Consider the following 26,697-nt stretch of genomic DNA (forward strand, 5'->3'; position numbering starts at 1 on the left):
TACATGTGGAGTTGGTTCCAGCAAGGGCAAAGTGAAGTAATGCCCACTGTTCTGAAAAATCACATCAGCAAAACCTGGAGAAGAAATGATTTCACAAAACCTGGAGGACTTTTTCATCTTTTGCTTTCTCCTAAGTCTGATAACACAGTGTAGAAAGTTATTCCTCGCATAGGTTGTGATGTAAATATGACCGTTCTTGGATATCGAAATCCAGTAAAGATAAAAGTCAGCAGAGGAGGCATTAACACATGCCAGGGTAGATGTCAGACCTGCCCCAATCTGATTCCTTAGGAAAGAAAGACCCTCGACTCCACTTGGTTGAAGCAAAAGGTTCTTTTACTAAAAGATGTTGGCTGCAGTAAAGTGAGGCTAGATCTGGGTTTCCCGCATTCAAAAGATACAGAAACGTTTCCCCTTATCCCAGCTCTCGTCCCATGACCAGTCCATCTTCAGCCAATCAGAACTCCCCGAAGTGCTTTGAGAACGCTGAGCTGTTTTGGGGTAATCCACATTCTTTCTCAGGGTGCCTTGCCTTGAATTCTGGTACAAACTGATTCTGAGCTTCCCTGGTTTTTATCACCTGTCATTACCACCTCCCTATTTCCCATCACATACACACACAGCTTTATTGCCCCTCTCCCTGTAGCCTTTGATGGCAGGATGCCTGTGAGGCACCAAGCTGAGCCTGGCAGACCAGATAGTAGAAGTTTTGAGAACCTCTGCCCATCCCATTCCACCTTCTGAACGTCCTTCTTTCTTTTGCAGGACATCAATGCCCATGCCTGTGTGACGGGGAAACCCATCAGCCAGGGTGGCATCCACGGCCGCATCTCTGCCACGGGTCGTGGCGTCTTTCACGGGATTGAGAACTTCATCAATGAAGCGTCATACATGAGCCTCTTGGGGATGACTCCAGGATTTGGAGATAAAACTTTTGCCATCCAGGTACTGGATTTACAAGAGTCACATGGGGGTGGAAAGGGAGCAATGAAGCCTTAAGACTTAGATTGCCTTGAGATAAGGCATTGATATCCTTAATTATTCTTCAGGCAGGAAAGTCGCTGTTTTAGGTGTTCTGCTCAGTTATTCATATACATGAGGCACCCAAGCTTTAAATCGGGAACATATATGTTCAGTGGTGGGATTCAAATAATTTTAACAACCGGTTCTCTGCCCTAATGACTGGATGGGTGGGCGTCAACATGGTGGGCAGGACCAGGGCATGTGACAGGCAGCACTTGGTCTCCTGCACCCACCTGGGTACAAAAACGGGCCGCCGTGGCCCGTTTTGGGCCTGGTAGGTCTCCCTGTAGCCTCCTGGAAGCAAAAACGGGCCACAGGGCCGCGCTGCACCCCCCTGCGCCCCGTTTTGGGCCTAGTAGGCCTCCCTGCAGCCTCCTGGGAGCAAAAACAGGCCGCGGGGGGCCTGCGCTGCACACACACACCGCCCCCTTTTGGGATTAGTAGGCTTCCCTGCACTTTCCTGGAAGCCAAAACGGGGCATGTGGGGACTCCTGGAAAGGGCGGCCAGCAATTTAACAACCAATTCGCCCGAACTGGCCCGAACTGGCTGAATCCCACCACTGTTAGACCCGTCTTCCTGAAAACTGGAGGAATGCTGTTCTGTGTGGTTCTGTGCAGAAACACAATGAATGCACCTATTCAGTAATAAATTTATGATCAAATGATCTAGGACTGTACCCTAAACTAGGAAGTCACAAGAGGAAAAGTACATTTTGGGAGGTGGCAGTGATAAATTATCGCCATATCAAGGCAAGAAAATGGCATGGATATTCAGTATCGCTGTATATCCTTATCATTAAGAGTTATTAAGAATCAAGCTTTGATTTTTGAATAAAAAATAAAATATTGGGAGAATATTTCTCTCACATTAAATGCATAGTGCATTCTCCGCATAGTAGGGGAACGGCTGTCACCTTGGGGTCCGACAGTGCCATGCATCATGTGACCGAGTCTACAAATTAGCTGAGCTCCGCCCTCCAATCCAGTGTTTCGACTCGGTCTATGCTGGCCGGTCGTGTCTCCCTGTTGAGCTACCTCCTTTGCCTTTGCTTAAGCCTAGTTTGTTTATTTTTTTCCTTTTTTCCCTTTTTTTACTGCTGTTTATTGTTTTTACTCTATTTTTATCGTCAGCGCTGCGTTCTGCCGCTTCGCGCTCCCCTCAGCCATCGGGTTGAGCGCGGCGGCGTTTTTTGCGCGCGCTTTTCAGCTGCAGCCTTCACCATCGGGTAAGACTCTCAATTTGAATTTGGCGCTGCTGCTTCTAATTGAGGAGAGCGATCCGGGATCGCGATTCGGCCTTTGTGGGTCTGCGATCGAACTTCTCTCCCTCCCAGCCTCTGCTCTCCTGCTCTCTGCCGCCTGCCGCTTTAACAGCCCTTCGGCTGGCGGCATTTTTGAATTGATTGACAGTCGGGACTGATTTGCATTGGCCGCGATCGCAGTAATAGCCTTGAGCTAGCGATCCCTCTATTGTCGCCTGAATCGCTGAGTTAGCGATTACCTTTTTTTTCTATTTTTTATTACTTTGGATCTGAGGCTCGCCTTTTCCTACTCAGGACAGCGGCGGCGTCCCGTTATTAGTGTCGGCGGCCATTTTGACCTATTTGTTTCCAGACGGAGCTCTTTTCTAAAATGGCGGCTAGACATCAATCGGTTTCAAACCAGTCCAGCAGAGCTTCCAAAAGGCCTGCCCATGATGATCCCTTGGAGGGCCCCGCTCCTAAGCAGTCCAAATCTCATAGGGGCAAAAGTAGCAAGTCTGGCTCTTCATCTGCTAGGGATGAGCAGAGGCGCCACAAGGCCATTGAAAAGGCCTTTAGCAAGGCGGTGGCCCAATCCAACCCTAGTGACCCAGTGGTCTCCTCGAGGGCTCGGTCTCCTGTTCCTTCGCTGGCGTCCTGTACCGCCCGGGAGCTTTCACCGGATGGCTCGTTTTCAGCTGAACCGCCTCATGTGCCTGGCGCTGAGCCTCTCTTTCAAACAATTTCGGTTCCTGAGGCTCCCCAAGGGATGATCAGGGATGCTCCCGTTCCGATGGCTTCTTCAGGGGTTTCGGCCCCTTCCATTCCAGAGAATTTCGAACTCATGCTGGCCAGGTTTATCAAACAGGGATTGGCCCAATGTATGCAGCAGGGCGACATCATTCCTACACCTCAGCCTTTACAGCGTCACCCATTGGACCCGGCTGGGGATTCCGTGTCTGAACAAGACCTAGCAGAGTCTATGGTTTCTCCGGATCACGCATCTCTGTCTGAGGTGGATGAGGTTCCTGATTCGGCCCTTTCCGATGATGAGGGACTGGCCCCTGATCAATCTCCGTTTATTGGTCTTTTCAAGCCTCAACTTTTCCGCTCCTTATTACGCAAAGCCATTGTGACTACCCGTTTGGGCACTGTCCCTTCCGTTCCACCGGATTCCGTTGTTCCTGACCCGGCTTCAGCGGTCTTTGCAGAGCCTACGGTGGATCCGGAAACCATCCCGGCTCCCAAACTTTTCTTAGATGTGCTCCAACGCCAGTGGAACTTACCTGGGGCTGGACCCAGCCCTAACAGCCTTGACAAGAGACTGTACAATTCTGCTCCCGCTCTTGCGGATTTACTGCAGCCTCCTGCAGTAGACGCTCCAATAGTGGCTCTTTGCAATTCTGCCCGTCCCGCTGGCCCTCCAGAGGACTCTTTGCGTCCAGAAGATCGCAGAGCTGAGAAGGTCCTGCTCAAGGGTCACCAGGCAGCTGCCTGGGCCGTCAAGGCCTCGTCCTCGGCTTCATTCTTCAACAGAGCCGCCTTATTATGGATCAAACAAGTTCAGGATCGCATTCAACCTGCCGATTCTCGTTCCCGGCAGGATTTGAACAAGATTGCAGCTGCATTGGAGTATTCAGCGGACGCCACTCTCAATGCGACCAGATTTGCAGCTAAGGCCTTAAGTTCCAACGTTACATCGCGCCGTCTTCTGTGGCTCCGCAACTGGAACGCCGACATGCGGAGCAAGTGGCAATTAGCTTCTGCGGCCTATACTGCAGGCTCCTTGTTCGGGCCCCCGTTGGAACCTCTCCTGGTTGAAACTAGAGACCGACGCAAGATTCTTCCCTCGGTTTCCAGACGAGCGGATTCTCGGTTTTCGGCTATTCCTCGGACCCAGTCCTTTCGTGCTTCCGATCCCGCTCCTTACCAACACCGCTTCCAGCGTCCCTTTCCGGCGAGATTCCAGTCCCAGGATTCCCAGGTTAGACAGGGAAATAGATTCTTCCCTAAGCGTTCGTTCAGGGGGGGCAGGGGTCGCTTCCAGCGTAGATCCCGCTAATTCTGCTCCCATTGGGGGACGCTTGTCTCTTTTTCTTCATCAGTGGGAGGTTTCTACCTCTGATGCCTGGGTTCTATCTACTATTAACTCGGGGCTTTATCTAGAGTTCCTTTCTACTCCCCCCTCTTTTTTCCTTCCCTGCCCTGTTCCACGGGATGTTTCTAAGAGGGCCTTAGTGTCTTCAGCCATTTCCCATCTTCTGGATTTAAGGGCTGTCCAGAAGGTTCCTCGAGAGGAGTGGGGCCAGGGTTTCTACTCCCGCCTTTTTCTTGTAAAGAAATCCTCGGGGGGTTGGCGTCCCATCCTAGATTTGAAGGCTTTGAACCGGTACATTACTTACCGCCGGTTCAAAATGCATTCCTTGTCCACCATTTTGGAATGCATTCGCCCAGGGGATTGGCTCTCCTCTATAGATTTAACCGAGGCATACCTCCATATCCGTATCGCCCCTTCCCACCGTCAATATCTCCGTTTTAGTTTTTTGGGACAGCATTATCAGTATAGGGCCCTCCCCTTTGGGTTGTCGTCCGCCCCGAGGGTCTTCACTAAGGTTATGGCCGCTCTCATCGGGCATATCCGGACCCTTTCTATTCGTATACAATTTTATTTGGACGACATTTTGGTTCAGTCCTCGTCCTTCCCTTCAGCCCAACGGGAATTAGAGCTGGTTTTATCCACCTTGCAGGCTCATGGCTTCTCGATTAACTGGTCCAAGAGCCAACTGGTACCTAGTTCCCGTATCCTTCACCTAGGGGCTACTATAGACTCAGTTTCTTCATTAGTTTTCCTTTCCCCAGAACGTCAGGTTAGTCTTTCCGCATTGGCTTCTCAGTGTTTAGCAGAGGGTTCATGTTCTGTTCTTAAACTGTCCCGTTTGTTGGGGAAAATGGTCTCCACCTTTGGAATAGTTCCCTGGTCTCAATTGCACAGCAGGCAGCTCCAGTGGTTCCTGCTTCCTCACCAACGGGCCGGCCGCAGCTCCTCGCTCATTCTCCTGCGGTTGCCCCCTCAAGTGGCCTCCTCCCTGCGGTGGTGGACTTCCGACGCCCTTGCCCGGGGCAGTTGCTTTCGCGAACCCCATCGTCTTTCTTTAGTGACCGATGCCAGCCTTCGGGGCTGGGGGGCACATCTGCTACAGCATCAGGCTCAGGGCCTCTGGACTGTGCGAGAACGTCGAAACAACATCAACTTCTTGGAGCTGCGGGCTGTCCGCTTGGCATTCCTTCGTTTCCAGCACCTAGTGGAGGGCAAGGATATTCTGGTCCTGACGGACAATATTTCCACAAAAGCCCATCTAAACAGACAGGGGGGGACTCATTCCAGTTTACTTCTAGCGGAGTCTCTACGCCTCGGCTTCTGGGCCGAACGTCATCTTCGGTCTCTAAAGGCGGACTACATCACAGGAGCTTCGAACGTCCAGGCGGACGCCCTCAGTCGCCACGTTCTAGATCCCGGAGAATGGAGTATTCCTCAGCTCCTGTTTCAGGACATCACGAACAGGTTTGGGACTCCTGTTGTCGATTTATTCGCCACCTCTTCGAATCACCGGGTTCCCCGGTTCTTCTCCCGGTATCCGGACCCTCGGGCGGAGGCCACAAACGCCCTCCGCAGTCCTTGGCCGTCCGGCCTACTCTATGCATTCCCCCCTCTGCCTCTCCTGGCGCGGGTGGTTCGGAAGCTCCTGGACGAGAGGGCAGAACTGATCCTCATTGCCCCTCACTGGCCTCGTCAACCGTGGTACGCGGACCTTTGCTCCCTGTCCATAGCGACTCCATGGCGCATTCCTCGACACACTCTATCCCTCTCCCAAGGTGTTCTTCAACATCCGGACCCGACGAGCCTCCAGTTAACCGTTTGGAGGCTGAGCGGCGCCTGTTAGCCGACGCTGCAGTTCCTCCACGGGTCATTTCCATTATGCAGGCGGCCCGCCGCGGTTCGACTACGAGAATATATGAGGGAACCTGGAACGCTTTCTCCTCCTGGTGTAGCCGCTCGGGGATAAATCCGATGTCGGCCTCAATCATTGTGGTCCTTTCCTTCCTTTTGGAGGGGTTTGACGCTGGATTGGCCCCTTCCACTCTGCGTCGCCAGGTGGCGGCTCTTTCAACGGTTTTGACTTGTGGATCCAAAGAATCTCTCGCCCGTCATCCTCTCATCAGAACTTTCTTGCGAGGAGCGTCCAATTTACGGCCCCCGGTGGTCCATCGGTTTCCGACGTGGAATTTGAATTCAGTTCTCAGGGCTCTATCAGACTCTCCCTTTGAGCCCCTCCGGGAGGTCTCTCTGCGGTTTATGTCCTTTAAAGTTTTGTTTTTGGTGGCAATCACATCGGCTCGTCGTATATCCGAGTTGGGAGCTCTTTCAATTCGCCAGGATCTTTGTATTTTCCACAAGGACAGAGTGGTGCTCCGCCTTGACCCGGCCTTCCTGCCCAAAGTCAATTCCCTTTTTCATCGGTCTCAGGAACTGGTCCTCCCTAACTTTTGTCCTCGCCCTTCTCATCCCCTCGAACGATCCTGGCATACTCTAGATGTACGACGAGCCCTCCGCATCTACCTTTCTCGGACTGCTTCATTCCGTAAAACGGAGGCACTGTTCGTGTCCTTTCAGTCGGATTCCATTGGATCCCGCGTCTCTGGGTCTACCCTAGGTCGTTGGATTCGGGCTACTATTGCAACCGCTTACCAACGGCTTCGTCTACCTGTGCCTCCTCGGATTACGGCTCACTCGACTCGGAGTGCTGCGACTTCGGCAGCCTGGGCTACCCGCGCTTCGGTGGATGAGGTGTGCCGAGCGGCCACCTGGACATCTATCACGCCCTTTATCCGGCATTACAGAGTTGATGCGTTTGCTTCTTCGGATGCTGCCTTCGGCCGGCGAGTCTTGCAGGCGGTTCATCGTTCCTGACTCCTTCTTCCTCGGCCGGTGCGACTCCTTTTCCCGCCCTGGAGGACATTCAGCTCTGGTATGTCCCCAAGGTGACAGCCGTTCCCCTACTATGCGGAGAATGGACGTTGGTCTTACCTGATACGTCCGTTCTCGTTGTAGGGGAACGGCTGTCACGCCCTCCCTTCTGGTCCCACGGGGTGGGAGGTGTACTAACTCTTTCTCGTTCCAGGGAGACACGTCAGTCTACATCATCGCCCTCGCCGAAACACTGGATTGGAGGGCGGAGCTCAGCTAATTTGTAGACTCGGTCACATGATGCATGGCACTGTCGGACCCCAAGGTGACAGCCGTTCCCCTACAACGAGAACGGACGTATCAGGTAAGACCAACGTCCATTTTAGCCCAATGATTATTACAAGTAACATGTAAATGGCATTTTTGTCATGTGAATCCAGCCATTATACCAGCTGTCTACCCATGAATGGCCATGAATAGGGTGGCTTTGATTCTTTCCTTTAGCAAAAGCACTTAGACTTATATACCGCTTCATAGTGCTTTTACAGCCCTCTCTAAGCGGTTTATGGAATTGCCCCTAACAATCAGGGTCCTCATTTTACCGACCTCGAAAGGATGGAAATCAACCTTGAGCCAGTCAGGATCGAACTCCTGACAGTGGGCAGAGTCAGCCTGCAATTCTGCATTCTAACCACTGCGCTACCAGGGCTCTTTAGAAAGTTGTGCTTCATGAAGCTGCTTCAAGAAAAATAGAGGTTCGAGAGAGGCTAATTCCAAACTTCCTTTCACTTTTTTTTTATAAATAGGGATTTGGCAACGTAGGTTTGCATTCTATGAGATACCTTCATCGCTATGGAGCAAAATGTATAGCTATTGGAGAAAAAGAAGGTGCTATCTGGAATCCTGATGGACTTGACCCAAAGGAGTTGGAAGATTATAAACTGGTATGCAAAATGGTTTAGCGTTGTTTAATGTCCTGTTTCACTGGCTATGAAGCTTAGCAGTCATTCTGTTACTGTATTAGGAGCCTTTATGGTAAAACAAAGGCTTCCGATTGGAAAGAACTTTAAATTAGATTTGCTTGAGTGAGGCAGTCAAGCTGTAGGTCTTTAGAAAATATCAATAGGGGACGAAACTCCCAAGTAGGATGTTGACTAATGAGGAGGAGCACACAAAGATGAGGAAGCTGAGCAAAATTTTCCCCTGGAAAAAAAAGTGTGGTGTGTTTGAGTTATGCCTAGTCTAGTGAAGAGAAGTACTAAGGGACGTGCTAGCAATGTTCCAATATTTGAGGGACCGCCACAAAGAAGAGGGGGCCAACCTATTCTTCAAAGCACCCGAAGGCAGAACAAGAAGTAATAGATGGAAACTGATCAAGGAGAGACCCAATCTAGAACTAAAGAGAAATTTTTCCATTAGTGAGAAGAATCAACCAGTGGAATGGCTTGCCTTCAAATGTTGTGGGTGTGTCATCACTGGAGGCTTTCAAGAAGAGATCAGGCAGGGATTTGTCTGAAATGGTATAGGATCTCCTGCTTGGTTGGATTAGAAGACCTCCAAGGTCCCTTCCAATTCTGTTATTTTGTTCTGTTAAGAGACTAAAGCGTCATAATTCCCACCATTCTCTCAACAGCAACATGGATCCATTCTCACCTATCCCAAAGCTCAGGCTCTTGACTGCCACATTCTTGAAACCGATTGTGACATCCTCATCCCAGCAGCCAGCGAAAAACAGTTGACAAAAGCCAACGCCCACAACGTCAGAGCGAAAGTAAGATGGACGAATCGTCTGAGCTTTCTCAGTTCCTCCACTTGAGACTTTATTCTCCACCAGCTCCTATCGCTGCCTCTGTTAAAGATTTCCTGGGCTTAACGGTGATGCTTTGCTGTTACTTTCCAGATCATTGCTGAAGGTGCTAATGGACCCACAACCCCGGAAGCTGATAAGATATTCTTGGAACGGAACATCATGGTTATTCCAGTAAGGTTCTTTTTGATAGTTGTTGTCTTGGGTGAAAAACAATGTTAAGTTAAGCTTCAAGGTGTTGGTTCTCATCTTTAAAGCGCTCCATGGCTTAGGGCCAGGGTATTTGCGAGACCGCCTGCTGCTACCGATAACCTCCCACCGGCCAATACGCTCTCACAGAGAGGGCCTCCTCAGGGTGCCGTCAGTCAGGCAATGTCGGCTGGCGGCCCCCAGGGGGCGAGCCTTCTCTGTGGGGGCACCTGCCCTCTGGAACGAGCTGCCTCCTGGAATACGATCAATCCCGGACCTCCGGACCTTCCGTAAAGCCCTGAAGACGTTTTTATTCCATCAAGCCGGCCTAGCCTAAATGGTTTTTAATTGGGATTTTAAATTTTATGGATTTGGGGGTTTTAAATTGGGAAGCTAGTGATTTAATTCTTTTTAATTATCTTAACTTTTGTGTTTGTATGTTTTTTAATTTTGGCTGTTCACCGCCCTGAGTCCCTTCTGGGAGAAGGGCGGTATACAAATTAAATTAATAAAATAAATAAATAAATAAATAAGTTGGTTGATGGAGATAACTTCTGATTTTTTTTTTAAAAAAACAACAACTATTCGGCAGGACTTTTCTGAAATAGAACGGATTTCAATCTGCTTTCAGGAATGTAACTGGCAAATAGCTCTATTAGTAGCAAATTAGATTATGAAGGTTGTCTGCCTTTGGCTGGGTTGGAGACAAAAAAAAAAAAGAATCTGTTTTTGTTTTATCCTCAGTTATACTCTAGCACAGGGGTCTCCCACCTTGGCAACTTTACGACTTGTGGACTTCCAACTCCCAGAATTCCTGGCTGAGGAATTCTGGGAGTTGAAGTCCACAAGCCATAAAGTTGCCAAGGTGGGAGACCCTTGGAAGGCCTAGCAAGTCTTTGATCTTGGTCTACAAGGAAGGAAGTTCTGTTGAACTCACCCCACTCTTCCTATTTGGGTATGGCTTAGTTTGGAAGCAAGAATGAGTCTTCCTCAGCCATTGTCAGCCCCATAAAGCAGAGATAGGAACTTTGGATCTTCATGATCTCCTTGCTTGGTTGACTCCCGCAAAATTCCTCAGCTATTCAGGTAGTGGATGGGACCGAACCTTCATCTTGATTCCTGATAATTCCATCCCATGTTTCCAAGAAGTGTTAGTTGGGTAACCTAGTTGATGGGAGGCTCTTCAACCTGAAGAGACTTCAAGCCATTGAACAAAGTGAAGGAAATTGTTTCTGAGAGACTTTCTTGTTGTTGAGAGCTACATCCTGAATGCTGGCTCAGAGCCAGGAATGCAGGCAAGTTACTAATCCAGCCAGTTGGGTGGGAGTAAAAATGCATTCCCTGAAACCATGAAACTGGTTCCTCGGTTGCTGAACAGGATGGCGAAGGCAGTTACTCATTCCTTTCTGCTACTTTTTGCAGAGTGATGCCTCCTTGCCCTTTTTTCAATGCCTTGAATTTTATTTACTTAGTCGTGTATCAAATATGTGCGGCCACCCATCTCACAAGAAGCGACTGCGTGGCATACAACGAAAGCAGTATAAAAATAAACATCAGACACGCCTGAGATTCTATCAACAGTGAATTCTTTTTCTTTTGAATTCTTTGCTCTTCATTTAGCTCCTCGATCTCACCTGGAGCCAAACATAAACTTGATGTATCTGTTAACAAGTGTTAAATTGTAGTTGTCATTTCACTTTTAAGTCGATGACTGTAAAATCAGGAATCCAGGCAGTTCAAATGAATATATAGTGTAGGTTTATTTCAAGCTGAGGCTCTCTATAAGAATCTGAACTACTAACGGCCAAAGCAAATTGGCGGTAGATAAGAGTCAACGTATTAAGAATCTCGGTGGGCTGGATTTAGATCTCTTGTGGGCACCAAGGGACTCGAGACTGATGACACATTTTACCCCTCCTTCGGGATAAGCCCATATCAGACGTACACTTTACTGATGTTCTGCCTGTTAAATCTACCTGCCTGTTCTGTCTAGATCCGTGATGGTGAACCTATGGCCATATCGGTGGGCACATGATCATTGCCCTAGTTCAGCTCCGGCGCGCATGATTTTCAGGCCTTCCGGGCCCACCGGAAGTCAGGAAGCAGGCTGTTTCCAGCCTCCAGAGAGCCTCGGGAGGGTGGGGAAGGCCTGTTTTTCGCTCTCCCCAGGCTCTAGAGGCTTTCTAGGAGCCTGGGGGTGACGAAAACGGCCTTCCCCAACCCCCCCCCCCCCCCCCGAGGCGTGAAACAATTTGCTGACTTCTGATGGGACCGGAAGGCCCATTTTTCACTCTACTCACCCCCGGGGGCTCTCCGGAGGCCAGAAACAGCGCCTTTCCCAACTTCTGGAAGTCGGGAAACTGGTTGTTTCTGGCCTCCGGAGGACTTCCAGGCAGATGGGGAAGGCCGTTTTCGCCCTCCCCAGGCTCCTAGAAAGGCTCTGGAGCCTGGGGAGAGTGAAAAACAGGCCTTCCGGTCCCACAGGAAGTAGGCAAGCGGGCCATTTCCGGCCTCCATGGGGGTGGGGAAGGCCGTATTTGCCCTCCCCAGGCTCCAAGAAAGCCTCTGGAACCTAGGGAGGGTGAAAAACAGCCTGGGCCCACTGTGGCATCACATGCCAAAAGCGTGGGGAGCGTGGCTCAGGACCTGGGTACTTGCGGGACCGCCTATTACCACCAATAGCCTCCCACCGGCCGGTACGCTCTCATAGAGAGGGGCTCTTCCGGGTGCCGTCGGCCAAACAATGCTGATTGGCGGCCTCCAGGGGGAAAGCCTGTGGGGGCACCTACTATCTGGAACGAGCTCCCCCCGGAGATACAGAGGATCCCGGATCTGCGCACCTTCCGCCGCGCTCTCAAGACCTTTTTATTTCACCAGGCGGGACTGGCCTAATTTTCTCCCTCTTTTTATAATTTTTTTTTTAATTTTTAATATTTTTTAGTATTTTATATATTCAAATGTTTAAATTTGTTTTAAATTGATTGGGGTTTTAATCTGTCTGGGCCAAAACTATTTAATTTGATTTTAATTCTGCTTTTTAAATTTTGTATGTATGTATTTTATTGTAGGCTGTTCACCGCCCTGAGTCCTTCGGGAGTAGGGTGGTATATAAATCAAATAAAAGTAAAGTAAAGTGGGGGGGGGTGTCACACGCAAATGAGTGGGGGTGTGGGACGCATTGAATTATGGGTGGGGGCGCACGCGCGACACCCCCCATCCCCGCGCTCCTCCCACTTTTGGCACGCGATGGCAAAAAGGTTGGCCATCACTGGTCTAGATCATTACTAACCTATCCGAAGGTGGCTTAACTTGTCTGCTTCTTTTTCATTTCCTCGCTTATTCTTTCCACAGGACCTTTATTTAAATGCTGGTGGTGTGACTGTATCTTACTTTGAATGGTTGAAGAACCTGAACCACGTCAGCTACGGCCGCTTGACCTTCAAGTACGAAAGGGACTCAAACTACCATCTACTAAGTACGTTTCATGGGTTCCGTCCTTCATATACTAGCCTTCGCCCACTGGTGGGCATATCTGGGGTCCTTGATCGCTTTCAGGAGCACACCTTGCCCGATGGTTTTAGCTGGTTTTGGTTGGTGGGTTTCTGGCATTGCATTGCTGAATGTTTTTGGCAGATTAATGGATTTAAGAGGAAATTCCCCCCCCCCCTTTTACATGGAAATAAATGTACCTAGGCAGCACAATAAAAAAAGGAAGTTAATTCTACTTTGAGAAGAACTGTCTTTTGATCACCCAGTTGGCTAGGAGTTTTCACTGCTGGCTGTTTTCTTTCTTTTAGTGTCGGTTCAAGAGAGCTTGGAAAGAAAGTTTGGGAAACACGGGGGAAGTATTCCGGTTGTGCCTACTGCAGAATTCCAGGATAGAATATCTGTAAGTAGCTCTTGCAAAATTTTATTTCCTTAATACGTAGGCCTAAGCAAATTTTACATCATGCCGCAACAAGACCCACAGGGAACTCTGAAGAAGGAAGCTAAAATGCCACATTTAACTTATTTAATTTATGAACCACGGTGGCGCAGTGGTTAGAGTGCAGTACTGCAAGCTACTTCTGCTGCCTGCCGGCTGCCTGCAGTTTGACAGTTCAAATCTCACCAGGCTCAGGGTTGACTCAGCCTTCCGTCCTTCCGAAGTGGGTAAAAATGAGGACTCCCCCGATTGTTGGGGGCAAGAGGCTGACTCTGTAAAACTGCTTAGAGAGGGCTGTAAAAGCACTACAAAGCGGTATATAAGTCTACCAAGTGCTATTGCTAGTGCTATCCAGTTCGTGTGGTTCCATGCAGAACATCAGAAGACACAAAGTCATAAAAACACCATTAACCATAAAGTGCTATTGCTAACTCTGTTGAAGGCTGAAGTTTTGGCTCGGTTCCTATTTATAATAAATAAATGGACTAATAAGAATTTCAAATACAGGCAGTCCTTGAATTATGACCACAATTGAGTCAAAAATTTCTGTTGCTAAACAAGACAGATGTTAAGTGAATTTTGTCCCATTTTATGACCTACCTTGCCCCGGTTATTAAGTGAATCACTACAGACGTTAAGGTAGTAAAACAGTTGTTAAGTGAATCTGGCTTCTCCATTGAATTTGCTCGTCAAAGAATCACAAAGGATGATCACGTGACACTGCAACCGTCATAAATATGAGTCAGTTGCCAAGCATCTAAATTTTGATCATGCGACCATGGGGAAGCTTCAATGGTCGCAAGTGTGAAAAACGGTCATAAGTCACTTTTGCAGTGCCGTTGTAACTTTGAACAGTCACTAAACGAATGGTTGTAAGTCAAGGACTTACCCTTATTACAGTTCTGATTAGAAATCGGAAACCATTTTCCCAGGTGAAATCTAAACTTAATATTGTTAGAATAATGTGCATTAATTCCAGTACGCAATACATACGTTGCATATGAAATTTTTTTAGCTTGGGTATATACCTCTACCAACCCTGTTTTTGACCTGATGTTCAAGTAGCAATAGCCCTTAGACTTATATACCGCTTCACAGTACTTTACAGCCCTCCAAGCGCTTTACAGAGTCAGCCTCTTGCCCCCAACAATCTGGGTCCTCAAATTGGGTCCAACCTTGGAAGGTTGCATCAACCTTGAGCCGGTCAGGATCGAACTGCTGGCAGCGAGTTATCCTGCAGTACTGCATTCTAACCACTGCGCCACCACAGCTCTTTCAATTTAACCAATTTCCACCAAAAGGCAGTACATAGAAGTGACATTAGAAAAGGGGAATTTGACCCCTTAAACCATACCAGCCTCTGGTTGGTAACTTTAAACTGGGTTCTGATGGCTGTTCTTTTCCACACAGGGTGCCTCTGAAAAAGACATTGTGCATTCGGGCTTGGCTTACACCATGGAGCGATCCGCACGGGTACGTATGGCGCAGCTATGAAACATTAAATGCTACTATGGATGGTCATCTGAGAGGTCGGAGTCATTGGTCTATTCCTGTTTGTCAGCTCTTTCTGCCTTATTTTGCTTGCCTTATGGCGGAAAGATTAGCACTGAAAAGCCGAGGGAAGCCATGGTTATTAATGTTGCTATTAGCAGTCAGGCTTTCTGCATTTAGAGATATGAGAAGGTAGGATTTCTAGGAACACGACTGAGGAAAGGACTTGAGGCAACAGGATATGAAGTTTATGGAAAGGACAGAGCTTTATATAAGCATATATATACCGTACTTTTCGGAGTATAAGACACACTTTTTTCCCCCTTAAAAGAGGGTGGAAGTGTTGGTGTGTCTTATACACCAAATACAGCCATTTTTGGCCTCCTGAAACCCCATCCCATGCGTCCCATTTTCGCAAAAAAATGGCCTGTTTTTCACAAAAACGGGATGTGCAGAGGATTAGGGAGGCCTGCAGAGTGCTCCTTGGGGGCTGGGGAGGGCAAAAACATGATGCGTGGGGAGTTTGGGAGGCCAAAAAGGGACTCGTTTTTCACAAAAACTGCGTTTTTGCCCTCCCCAGCCCCCTCCCAAACCCTCTGTGCATCCTGTTTTTGTGAAAAAAGGGGCTTGCAGAGGATTTGGGAGGCCTGCAGAGTGCTCCTGGGGGCTGGGGAGGGCAAACACCTTTTCTCTTTTGTTTACCTCTTCGAAATCTTGGTGCATCTTATACTCCGGTGCGTCTTATAGTCTGAAAAATACGGTAATTGCCTTGTTCAACGTGTTAGCTTAGCCAGAGGACGTGGCAGTTTCTCTTGGTTGCTGTCTTGTGACAAGCAGGATAACAGAGTTGGAAGGGGCCTTGGAAGTCTTCTAGTCCAGCAGGAAGACCCTATACACTGGTATTCCTCGAGTTAACGACCACAATTGAGCCCAACATTTCTCTTACTAAGCAAGACATTTGTCAAGTGAGTTTTGCCCCATTTTATGACTTTTCCTGCCACAGTTGTGAAGTGGATCACTTCAGCTCTTAAGTTAGTAACACGGTTGTTAAGTGAATCTGGCTCCCCCCATTGATTTTGTTTGTCAGAAGGTCGCAAAAGGGGATCACACGACCCCGAGACTGCAACTGTCGTAAATATGAGTCAGTTGCGAAACATCTGAATTTTGATCACATGGCCATGGGGATGCTGCAACAGTTGTAAATGTGAAAAACTGCCATACATCACTTATTTCAGCTTTGTCGTTGTAGCTTTGAACAGTCACTAAATGAAGTGGAGAATTACCTGTACCATTTCAGATCTCTTCTTAAAAATCTCCAGTTGGCCACTGGAAATTATCCTTAACCGCGTCCTTATTTTCATGTAGTTTCACAACTAGCTGAGTTTTGAATTCCTCCATAAAAAAAAAAAAAGGAGCCTTGGTAGTACAGTGGTTTAAAGCACCCTGTTATTAACACAGCTGCCTGCAATTACTGCAGGTTCGAATCTTACAGGCTCAAGGTTGACTCAGCCTTCCATCCTTTCTAAGGTAGGTAAAATGAGGACCCAGTTTGTGGGGGCAATAAGCTGACTTTGTATAAATATACAAAAGTATGAAGGCTATTGCTTAACGCATTGTAAGCCGCCTTGAGTCTCTGGAGAAGGGCGGCATATAAATCAAAACAAAAAAAAAAAAAGAATAGAATGGAATGGATAGATCAGGGGCCAGCAACCTTAAACACTCAAAGAGCCATTTGGACCCGTTTCCCACAGAAAAGAAAACACCGGGAACCACAAAACCCTTTTGACAGCTAAAATGAAGATAACGCTGCATATATCGTTTTTTACCTTTATGCTATGTATAAAGAAACTATAATGTGTTGCATTTATGAAATCAATGAACTGCTACAGAGTTTTATTTCTGCATGCAACAAAAACATTTTGAACTCCCCCCGCCCCCCCCCCCCCCCAAAAAAAGATGGGTTGAAAAGCTCAAGAAATCACAAACCAGCAGATGTCAGACATTGGCGGTTGTGACACATATTTTGAGCGACAGGGAGCTGCAGCAGAGGGGTGAAAGCCACATGCGGCTCCAGAGTCGCAGGTTGCTGACCCCTGGCATAGAACTTTGAACAAAAGCATAATGGGTAACCCTCTAGAGCAGTGTTTCTCAACCTTGGTAGCTTGAAGATGGTTGCTTTTAAAAAAAAGCATAGCAAACGTCTCTGGGAGTCCTAACTCTACCGTTTTTAATGTCCCATAGCAAATCATGCGTACCGCCATGAAGTACAACCTCGGACTGGACCTGAGAACAGCCGCCTACGTCAACGCGATTGAGAAAGTCTTCAAGGTGTACAACGAAGCCGGTCTGACCTTCACATAAACGGCTCCTCCGTCTCAGCCTGACACACACGTGTTCTGAGTCCCGTTGGAAAAAAAAAAAAAAAGCTTACGAGAAGTTTACACAGAAAAACCCCCTTTCTCACTTAGCCGTAGTGGATATGATTCTCAGTTAACTTCCGTTCAAGCTAGTCCTTTTTATATATATAATATGGGGGTGGGCGGGAATCCATGAATTTAGAGTTGAGACAGACGACTACAGATAACCAGCTCATCTGCACCGCCTAGAGTTTTTTTTTTTGTAGGTTTCATCTTGAGAAGTTTAAACCTGTTCCCTTTTATTCTTGTACGGAACGCGACCTTGCCACAATAAGCAAACTTAGCATCGCTTCTGGCAATGTATAATGCTGAAGGAAATATTAACTGTTCAAGCACTTTGGCTTCAGGCAATGCTACACTTGTAGTTTAGGCACTTTTGAGTAAAAAGCTCTTGGATCGGTTCTGAAGGCTGAATGGATGACCTTCAGGGAATAATCTAGATTTCCCCCCCCCCCATTTTTACAGTTAACAGGAGAGCCAGAAGCCTCGTTTCCCTTGTTTCATGTACAGGCCTGTACATGTTTCAGTTACAGGCCTGCCTCTAAATCATGTACTTAGCCTCCCCTCGATTTAAGCACTGTCTGGTTGTGCGTAAAGAGAGGAGTTCCAGGAATGGATTATTTTTATAAGCTGAACAAGCATCGTTGATGTCCACAAAAACCATGGGAGAATGGCTTCTTGTCACTACATATCCACTTAGCTTCTGTATTTTTTTTTTTTAAAAAAAGGATAACGTACTTGAGCATAACCTTGGGACGTCTGAAGAATTTTTGTAAGTTTTTATTCTTCTTGTACGTTAGTTTTTGAAGTGCTTTTAGCATTAGCCCGTTGAACAATTAAAACGTAGAAATTATTGATATCCCAAGAAGATTGGCAGGCGCACTGACATAATTTTTGCTCCGTTCATCTGGAAATGCTGAACCTGGAAAAATTGGTTAGAGGGGGGTGTCTCGAATCAGGATTGGATTGTTCCCATAGCTGCCTTGAGGGTCTTGACATGGTCTTATGTCCAGGTGAATTCTATAAAGTGCCAGATGTATTTATCTAATCCAGAGGTCCTCAAACTTGGCAGCTTTAAGACTTGTGGACTTCAACTCCTAGAATTCTCCAGTCAGCTCTGCTGGCTGGAGAATTCTAGGAGTTGAAGTCCACAAGTCTTAAAGCTGCCAAGTTTGAAGACCTCTGATCTAATCAGTCAGGATGTTTTTAAAATACACCCCAAGCCCATCCCAAATATTCATCCTTTTTTTTTTCTAGCTCCTTTATAACTCATGACATAACATGGCAACAAAAGCAATTATTAAAAGTTGACATTTTGAAACATACTCTGGTCTGTGTTTTCTACTCCGCATCATTGGAGACAGGTTGGGATCTGACTGAAAATTCCCACAGTCATTTTTCAGTCATTCCCAGAAATTACATACATATAAGCATATTTAAAATGAAAAATACCCTAGTCGGCTGCCTGCACCATGGCAGGGGGGGCATTTTTCGCCCTCCCCAGGCTCTGGAGGCTTTCTTCTAGCCTCTGGGAGGGAGAAAACTGCTTTCCCCAGGGTCTGGAGGCCCTCCGGAGGCCGGAAACGGGCCCATTTCTGGAACTTCCGGGAGGCCCGTTTTTCACCCTCCCCAGGTTCCGGTGGCTTTTTTCGAGCCTCCGGGAGGGTGAAAACAGCTTCCCCCCAGGGCCCAGAGGCTGGAAACAGGCCCATTTCTGGACTTCCGGAACTTCCCGGTAGGCCCATTTTTTGCCTTCCCAGACCTTCCGCGCAGCCCCTGCAGTTAACCTGGAATGATGAACGGGCTGCATGGAGACTCCTAGGAGGGGCAGGGCAGGGTGCGTGTGGCCAGTCGGGTGGCATTTGGGGGTTCGCCGAATCCTGGCGATCCTTGCCTAGAGGATTGCCCAAAACCCCAAGAGCCCACATCTTCTCTGTGATAGCCCCCTCAAATAACTGGAAGAGAGCTATCATGTCACCCCATATCCTTCGATAGGCAAAGCATAATTGACTTAGCAATTATGTACGATTTAGTATTTTCACTCGGCAGGATATAATCACGGAAAGCAATGATCAGAAACAAGCCGTCACCAATTCACTTTGAAACAATTTTTTTTAATGTTTTGATACGACAAAGTTTACGCAGTATATAATTTAACCTTCAATGAAGGTGTAAAGTACATCTAATAGGGTAGCCATGGGAAGATAATTTCCAATGCATAAAAAGATAAGTTGGATCGTTTCAAATGCGCCAGGCAAACCAAAAGGAAGACCTTTAGGTTGAAACCTTCTTTTCTTCCTTCTTCTCTCCGCTCTGGCCGAAGCTTTTACCCAACGCTGTTATCTGACCTGTGACATTTTGCATGGCTTTTTCGCCAGTATCTTGCGCCGTTTTGCAGGTGTCGTCAATAACTTTTTTAAAAAAGGGAAATCACAAGATGGTTAAGGGTCTCTAATAAACAACTTCGCCTCCCTGGGGATATAACAAAACTTGACATTTCCTGAAGTCTGCAATAAATTATCTCTGAGGTTTTTTCAGAGTGTAGATGCCCAGAGCCTTTTCTTCTATATTATAGTCCAGGGGTGTCAAACTCAAGACCCACAGACCAGATCCGGCCCTTGGGGTTCTTAGCTCTGGCCCACGAGGCCTCCCTGGAAACACTGAAGGACCAGCCTGCAGTGCCTCTGCCAGCAAAAATAGAGCTCGGGAGGGTCGCATGGGGCCCTCCCGAGCTCTGTTTTTGCTGGCAGAGGATTGCAGGAGGCTGTCGCAGCCGAAAACGGAGCTCGGGAACCTGTTTTTGCTGACAGAGCGCTTGAGCCATTGCAGACGCCCCTGACACAAGTGAGGTCAAGCTGGCCACGCCTCCTGCCTCCCCCCCCCGAAGTCAATCACAACCCTGATGCGGCCCTCAATGAAATCAAGTTTGACACCGCTGTTATAATCTGACCCCAAACCACGTAATCTTGGGACGCTGCTGATAATTCTTAAGGTTCCAAGATCAACGTGATCCAGTTCACTTAACAAATTATACTTATCAAGAGATACCATCCCATTCAACCAGGGGTGAAATCCAACAGGTTCTGACAGGTTCTGGAGAACCGGTAGCGGAAATTTTGAGTAGTTCGGAGAACCGGCAAATACCACCTCTGGCTGGCCCCAGAGTGGAGTGGGAATGGAGATTTTGCAGTATCCTTCCCCTGGAGTGGGGTGGGAATGGAGTTTTTGCAGAATCCTTCCCCTGCCATGCCCAACAAGCCACGCCCACAGAACCGGTAGTAAAAAAAAAAATTGGATTTCACCACTGCATTCAACCCTTAACAGAAAACTTGCTAACAACAGAATTTGGCCTTTCCCTGAGTATAACTCTGATTTGTTCAAAATGAGTTTTTTTTATAAAAGTCCTAAATAATTAAACGTTGACCAGACCAATGGTTCAATTTCTCTATCTTTTGAAAATAGATGACTTCTGTCATCGTTGGATTTTATTTTCTATGACTTCTCAATGATTTCATCCCTGAACCCTACTTCATCCTGTTCATAATGAAGTATGCATGCAATGTAGCCTGACTAGGTGGCTCAGTGGCTAAGAAACTGAGCTTGTCGATCAGAAAGGTCGGCGGTTCGGCAGTTTGAATCCCTAGTTCAGGTCTCCTGCATGAGCACGGGGGTGGACTAGATGACCTCCAAGGTCCCTTCCAACTCTGTTACTGTTAAGGTAATCTCCCATTGCCTCTGAGTTTTGATAGTTTCTAGGACAATTTACAAACTTGAGGCTCCTTCTGGTTTCCAGAAAGAAATAAAAATTAAGATCGCCATTAATCAAATTTGCTCCTGGTAACCCTGCCACTATAACTTAAGTTGGCACTGATCCAGAAGTGATTTGCTACTTCTTCATCGGTAAAATTCTTCTGGCTTCTCAATCTCACCCATAATCCTGAGATGGGTCTCTCATCCAAGTCTTAACCAAACCCGAACCTGCTTAGCTCTTTGAGATCAACCAAGATCAATCGGTGGTAGGAGGAGCCTAGTATAAAAACCTGCCTAAGAAAGTGCATTTGATTTTTTAAAAAAACAACAACATTGAATCTCTCCTTCAAGAACAGAATTTCTTGATTTGAAGTTTTCTGTTCTTTGGTATAGGTCAATGATGGCGAACCTATGGCACATGTGCTGGAAGTGGCACGCAGGGCCATATCTCCGGGCATGTTAGCTGTTGCCTGTTGCTCTTCTGGGTTCCAGTACGCAGCTGACATGGGAGTGCCAGAAACTGGAAGAGCAGCCCCTTGAGCTGAGCTTCCAGTTTTGTGCCGGCCAGCTGGTCTTCACGCCAGAAACCAGAAGACCAGGTGACCAGCGTGCATGCGCTCCGGGGAGCTACTCTTCCGGTTTCCGGCACTCCCGCACATGTGCGCCAGGGAGCTGCTCTTCCGGTTTCCCCCACGTGTGCACGCATGCTTCTGCTTCGGCACTCGGTGCCGAAAAGGTTCGCCAACATTGATATAGGCTAACTGAAGACAAGTTTATTACAAGCAAGATCAAACCTGACTTCTCTAGTTAGAAGTCTGTACAGGAGGCAAACTGCTCCAAATTGGGAAAAAATGTACCATTTTCTTTTATTGTAAGAATGAAGGTGCTGCTCCTAACTTAATATAAACTGTCTTGTCTTACCTTTCTGACCAGTTTCTGTCGCTTGATCCAGAACGTGCTGCACAGTCTGCCCTGCTGAATTAACTGCAATCATAAACAGTAACATAAATTACTGTCACAGTCATAAATTACATACACCAGTTGCCAAAAACAGTTCATTTTACATTTTAAAATAACAATAGCCAAACTAGCATGTATAGTAAGAACAATACTATTTAGAAAAGCCTATTTAGCATAAAAATTCTCAATAGTAGGAATAAATTATTAGGTTACTAATATCTACATTCCAATTTTTCTCAAAAAGAGTTATGTTTTGTGCATACATTTTTGATCTGTCTGGTTTTGACAGAGAAAGTTGGAAATGCTAAGTTCTATTTTATAACTGGGTGAAACTTCCAAGGAACTTTGCAGAAGAATCTGTAAAGTGGCACTAAATATCCACACTTTAAAAAGCCAATTCTCTAAGCCAGGGGTGTCAAACTCGATTTCCGCATCAGGGTTGTGTTTGACCTCAGAGGGCCGGGGTGGGCATGGCCAGCTTGACATCACTCGTGTCGGGGGCACCTGTGGTAGCCTGAGCACTCTGCCAGCAAAAGCAGGCTCCCAAGCTCCGTTTTCAGCTGCCACAGCCTCCTGCAACCCTCTCCCAGTGAAAACGGAGCTTGGGAGGGCCACATGTGGATGAGTCATGGAAGGATGAGTCAACCTTGAGCAAGTCAGGATCAAACTCCTGGCAGTGGGCAGAATTAGCCTGCAATACCGCATTCTAACCACAGCCCCACCACTGCTTTTCTGGCATAAAAATGTCATTATTATTTTTTTTTTTTTTAAAAATGGATCAGGAAAATAAATATAGCATAGGACAACTGAGAAGTTGCAGATTTGCCCCCATGCATAGCTTAGCAGAAATTCTCCAAATTAAAGAATTAAGTGAACAGATGCTAGAGGCTCAGAATGAACTCTTAAACAGAAGGAAAAAAAAAAAACCTATGAGAAAGCTGTGTTTTAAGAAAACATAATTGGTAGACTCCTTGTGCCAAAATCTATGTTTATGAGGGCTAATCTTGTCTTCAGTCATCACTGAACTCTGGGAAAATTGCATTAGTCAGTGAAAGTCAAAAACAAGGAATCCGAGACCAGCTTGGGCCTTATAATAAGATTTATTAGTTTTAAAAGGTACTACTTAATTCTTAATTCTGATTTTTGTCTCCCAGCTGTAAAATTTGCCGCTTAGGGAATTCTGTAAGTCACCTTGATTTCTGGTCAGTTGGTAAATGTATATAAATGTATATAATGATTACTCTTTGGCGAAGTTTAAAATAACAGCTTGTGACTTGAGAGGACTTGAGTGGAAAGCTACAGAACATCTTTCAATTTTCTGAACCACACCTTTTTTAAAAAAAAAGAGAGTCAAAGGCAAGATAATGCCTTCGGGGTGACACAGTTCTGGGAGAATGACGATCAAAACCAAACATTCGCAGTTTCTAATCAACAAGAAATTCTTTGTTAAAACACTTCTTGGGTTTCTATTCCATCCACATGTCTGTACAGATCAGATTTTAATTTATGAAATCTAAATGGCAGCATGGTGGCCTCAGCATCTGAAATGGGTACTCATATTATGTAACAACTCACCCCATCCCAACCCTACCCCAGAAAAAACTCGAGGGGAAAAGGCAGAGATTTTTTTTCTTTTTACTTCTCCTCCCATTAAATTCTCACATAAAGGACCAGGCCTATAAAATGATTCTCTGCAAAGCCCTTATTTTTTTCTACTTCTTTTCACTTCTCTACATCTTAAGATGCCACAAGGAGGAAAAATCTGAGGACATCAATGGTGAAGAAACAAAAGATCCCAAGGAAGGGAGGGAGGGAGGAAGAGAGGGAGGGAGGTTCCATGTTTTGAATCTAGCGGTATGAAAAAATCAGCAGGGAAAAATATATAAGCTACCGCTTCACCGACAGTAGTGGCCAAAATTGTGGAAATCTTTTGCGAAAAGTGTATTTTTGAGGTTTGATGGCTAATAACACCACTTTTTTTTTTTTTTTTTGAGTTTCAAGATAATCCTATTCCACTGCTTGGAACCTTAACCCAATTAGAGCCTTGGTAGTACAGTGGTCTAAAGCACCCTGTTATTAAGACCAGCTGCCTGCAATTACTGCAGGTTCGAATCTCGCCAGGCTCAGGTTGACTCAGCCTTCCATCCTTTCTAAGGTAGGTAAATTGAGGACCCAGTTGTGGGGGCAATAAGCTGACTTTGTATAAATATACAAAAGAATGAAGGCTATTGCTTAGCACATTGTAAGCTGCCCTGAGTCTCTGGAGAAGGGCAGCATATAAATCAAATTTTTTTAAAAAAATGAAAATCGATGGAGCCGACTAAAGAAACTTGTTAGTCAGAAGCCACCCAGCAATAAAACCCAGTTAATAGAAGCAATCTTTCAATCTTGGTTTCACATGATAACAGCTGCAAAACTAAAAGACTTGGTTCACTCCATGGGAAAACGTTGTAAGGCCATAATTCATGCTGAAGGTTACCCAACTCAGTATTAACTGATATGGGGATCTTTTTGTATATCTCGTTTTTTCAATGGTGATCATTTTTGTATATCTCGTTTCACTTTTCTTCTTTATAACTGCTATTCAAATAGCAAATCCTTCATAACATTTATTGCATTACACTCTTGATTAAATTATCTTTCCACTGATATATAATTTTATGGTACTACTCAAAAAAAAAAAGCGGTGTTATTAGCTAGTTTTAGAAAATACACTTTTCCCAAAAGGTTTCTGCAATTTTGGCCACTACTGGCCAAATTAAACTGTTTGGCAAGCATGTCGCATTAGGGTAATAGATTAGCAGAGTTGGAAGGGATCTTGCAGGTCATCACGTCCAACCCCCTACCCAAGCAGGAGACCCTACATCTGCCTCCTACCTAGGGTCAAACTCACAACCTCCTGATTGTGAGGCAGGAGCTCCACCTCTAGACCATTGGGTCTTGGTTATCTGGTGTTATCTGAGTCTCCCCAAAGATGCAGACAAGGCAAGATTTCCCAGGTCTAATTCATATTCCTTATATTGGATATATCAGGAAGTGTTCTCCTACTGAGCCCTTTCTCCAAGCAAACCTATTTTTTGCACCCTGGAAATAAACATTTTTCTATCCTTTAACACTAACTTGCACACTCCAACTTAGGGATAGACACTGTGTGTGTGGGGGTGGGGAGGGAAGTCTCCCTTGACCTCAAGTCCTTATGACTTGACACATTGGTTTATTTTTCTTGGCTGTGCTACACAAGGTTGGCCACTGTCTTTTTCTGGGAGGTCTTTGTAGCTTCCCAATCTAGCTTGCAACTCTCAACTCCTTGGGGACCTCCCGTCCTGTACTACCCAGGTTGACCCATTCTCCAGATCAGCCAAAGCCTGGTGTCCAAAGATGTGGACACCAACACCAAGAAGCAATGGGTGGAAACTAATCAAGGAGAGAAGCAACTTAGAACTAAGGAGAAATTTCCTGACCGTGAGAACAATTAATCAGTGGAACAACTTGCCTCCAGAAGTTGCGAATGCTCCAACACTGGAAGTTTTTAAGAAGAGGTTGGATAACCATTTGTCTGAAGTGGTGTAGGGTTTCCTGCCTAAGCAGGGGGTTGGACTAGAAGACCTCCAAGGTCCCTTCCAACTCTGTTATTCTACCAAGTTGAGGATAGAAACCAATTCTCCATCCAGAAGGATTAGATATGAACTAGGGCATTTAAAAGATTCCAGAACGACAAAAGGAGAAGCAGAGTCTATTTACCTGCATCCTGTGCAGTGTTGCCTATCTTGGATGTTTCCTCTGATAAATTGAATTTAAACATGTTTTCTGTCCGTTGGGTGATGTCTTGCTGTCTGCTCAGCAGTAGGTTCTCAGTTCCCAAATGGAGCCCGGGGCCGGTTGGGGTTTATATAACAGAGAACTCCTCCCAGAGGGCACGCGGAGAAGCTCTCGCCAAGCTCTTGTTTGGTAACTAGTTTCCAGTTTCAAAAGCAAAGCAGGGATGTTTGAAATTACAGTGTTCCCTTTTGGAGGAAGAGGGTGTGGTTAGGCTTAAAAGCATGAGAGAGAGAGAGAGAGAGAGAGAGAGAGAGAGAGAGAGAGAGAGAGAGAGAGAGAGAGAGAGAGAGAGAGAGAGAGAGAGAAATTCAAATGTAGTTTTCCATAGCCACAAAAGGAAAATGATTCTTATCTAGAGTGTTGGAAAGTTCCTGGCTTTTCAAAAATATTTCCAGTGTGACGTTTACGACTTGGAGACTCTACAGCCACAATAAAAATAAAAATATTTTTCTTTCCAACGGACGGAAGGTGTGGAGAGAGGCTCACAACTGCCAAGGATTGGGATCTGCTCATCTGGGCAAAGATTCAACTTTAAATCAAATTTGCAGTCTCGTGATTCCATGAATTGCAGCCCGGCGGATAATATCATTTGCTCTTTTGCTAACAGGGTTGGAAAAGGGAGTAAAATGGAAGGACCACAGGTCAAGCCCTTGATAAAAGATCTGATAGACCTTCTTTGAATCTGGTAGGATGCAAATTATACAGCTTAAACCTTGTGTTTAAGATGTATATGGATATGGTTAGAAGCAACCTGGGATTGGAGGAGAAACTTTCTAACAGTGAGGACAATTAAACAGTGGAATGGCTTGCCTTCAGAAGTTCTGGGTACTTCATCACTGGAGGCTTTTAAGAAGGGACTGGATGGCCACTTGTCTGAAATGGTATAGGACAGGGGTCAGCAACCTGCGGCTTTGGAGCCGCATGTGGCTCTTTCACCCCTCTGCTGCGGCTCCCTATCACTCAAAATATGCGTCACAACCACCAAAGTGCGACACCTTCCAGCACGTGATTTATTGAGCTTTTCAACCCTCTGTAGGCCAACCATGGAGAAATCCAAGAAAAGAAAAGTTTCAGAAGAAAAAAGAACATTTAATTCAATTACATATTCT

At 46.4% G+C, this 26,697-nt stretch overlaps 2 protein-coding genes across 2 annotated transcripts in view; one reads left to right on the forward strand and one right to left on the reverse strand.

Annotated features, from left to right (window-relative positions):
- GLUD1 (glutamate dehydrogenase 1) overlaps window positions 1-18,384 on the forward strand; it is a 39,205-nt gene extending 20,821 nt beyond the window's left edge. Inside the window, exons 6-13 of the mRNA XM_070946533.1 lie at window positions 766-945; window positions 8,037-8,174; window positions 8,864-9,001; window positions 9,131-9,211; window positions 12,578-12,701; window positions 13,024-13,115; window positions 14,562-14,624; window positions 16,884-18,384. Coding sequence (XP_070802634.1) covers window positions 766-945; window positions 8,037-8,174; window positions 8,864-9,001; window positions 9,131-9,211; window positions 12,578-12,701; window positions 13,024-13,115; window positions 14,562-14,624; window positions 16,884-17,003 — 936 coding nt within the window. The 3' untranslated portion in view covers window positions 17,004-18,384. The remainder of the gene's footprint in view (window positions 1-765; window positions 946-8,036; window positions 8,175-8,863; window positions 9,002-9,130; window positions 9,212-12,577; window positions 12,702-13,023; window positions 13,116-14,561; window positions 14,625-16,883) is intronic.
- A 789-nt stretch (window positions 18,385-19,173) lies between these two features.
- LOC139318457 (adipogenesis regulatory factor-like) lies at window positions 19,174-25,738 on the reverse strand. The gene is made up of 3 exons (XM_070945915.1): window positions 25,511-25,738; window positions 21,731-21,793; window positions 19,174-19,470 (listed from the first exon to the last, which is right to left on the reverse strand). Exons 1-3 carry the CDS (start codon window positions 25,569-25,571, stop codon window positions 19,334-19,336), a joined length of 261 nt encoding a protein of 86 aa, XP_070802016.1. The 5' UTR covers window positions 25,572-25,738; the 3' UTR covers window positions 19,174-19,333.
- Between the last annotated feature and the right edge of the window lie 959 nt (window positions 25,739-26,697).

This window comes from Pituophis catenifer, unplaced genomic scaffold (assembly GCF_029215685.1).
Source record: "Pituophis catenifer annectens isolate HBS135680 unplaced genomic scaffold, rPitCat1.0.hap2 SCAF_6, whole genome shotgun sequence".
In the NCBI taxonomy this organism is placed as follows: Eukaryota; Metazoa; Chordata; class Lepidosauria; order Squamata; family Colubridae; genus Pituophis; species Pituophis catenifer.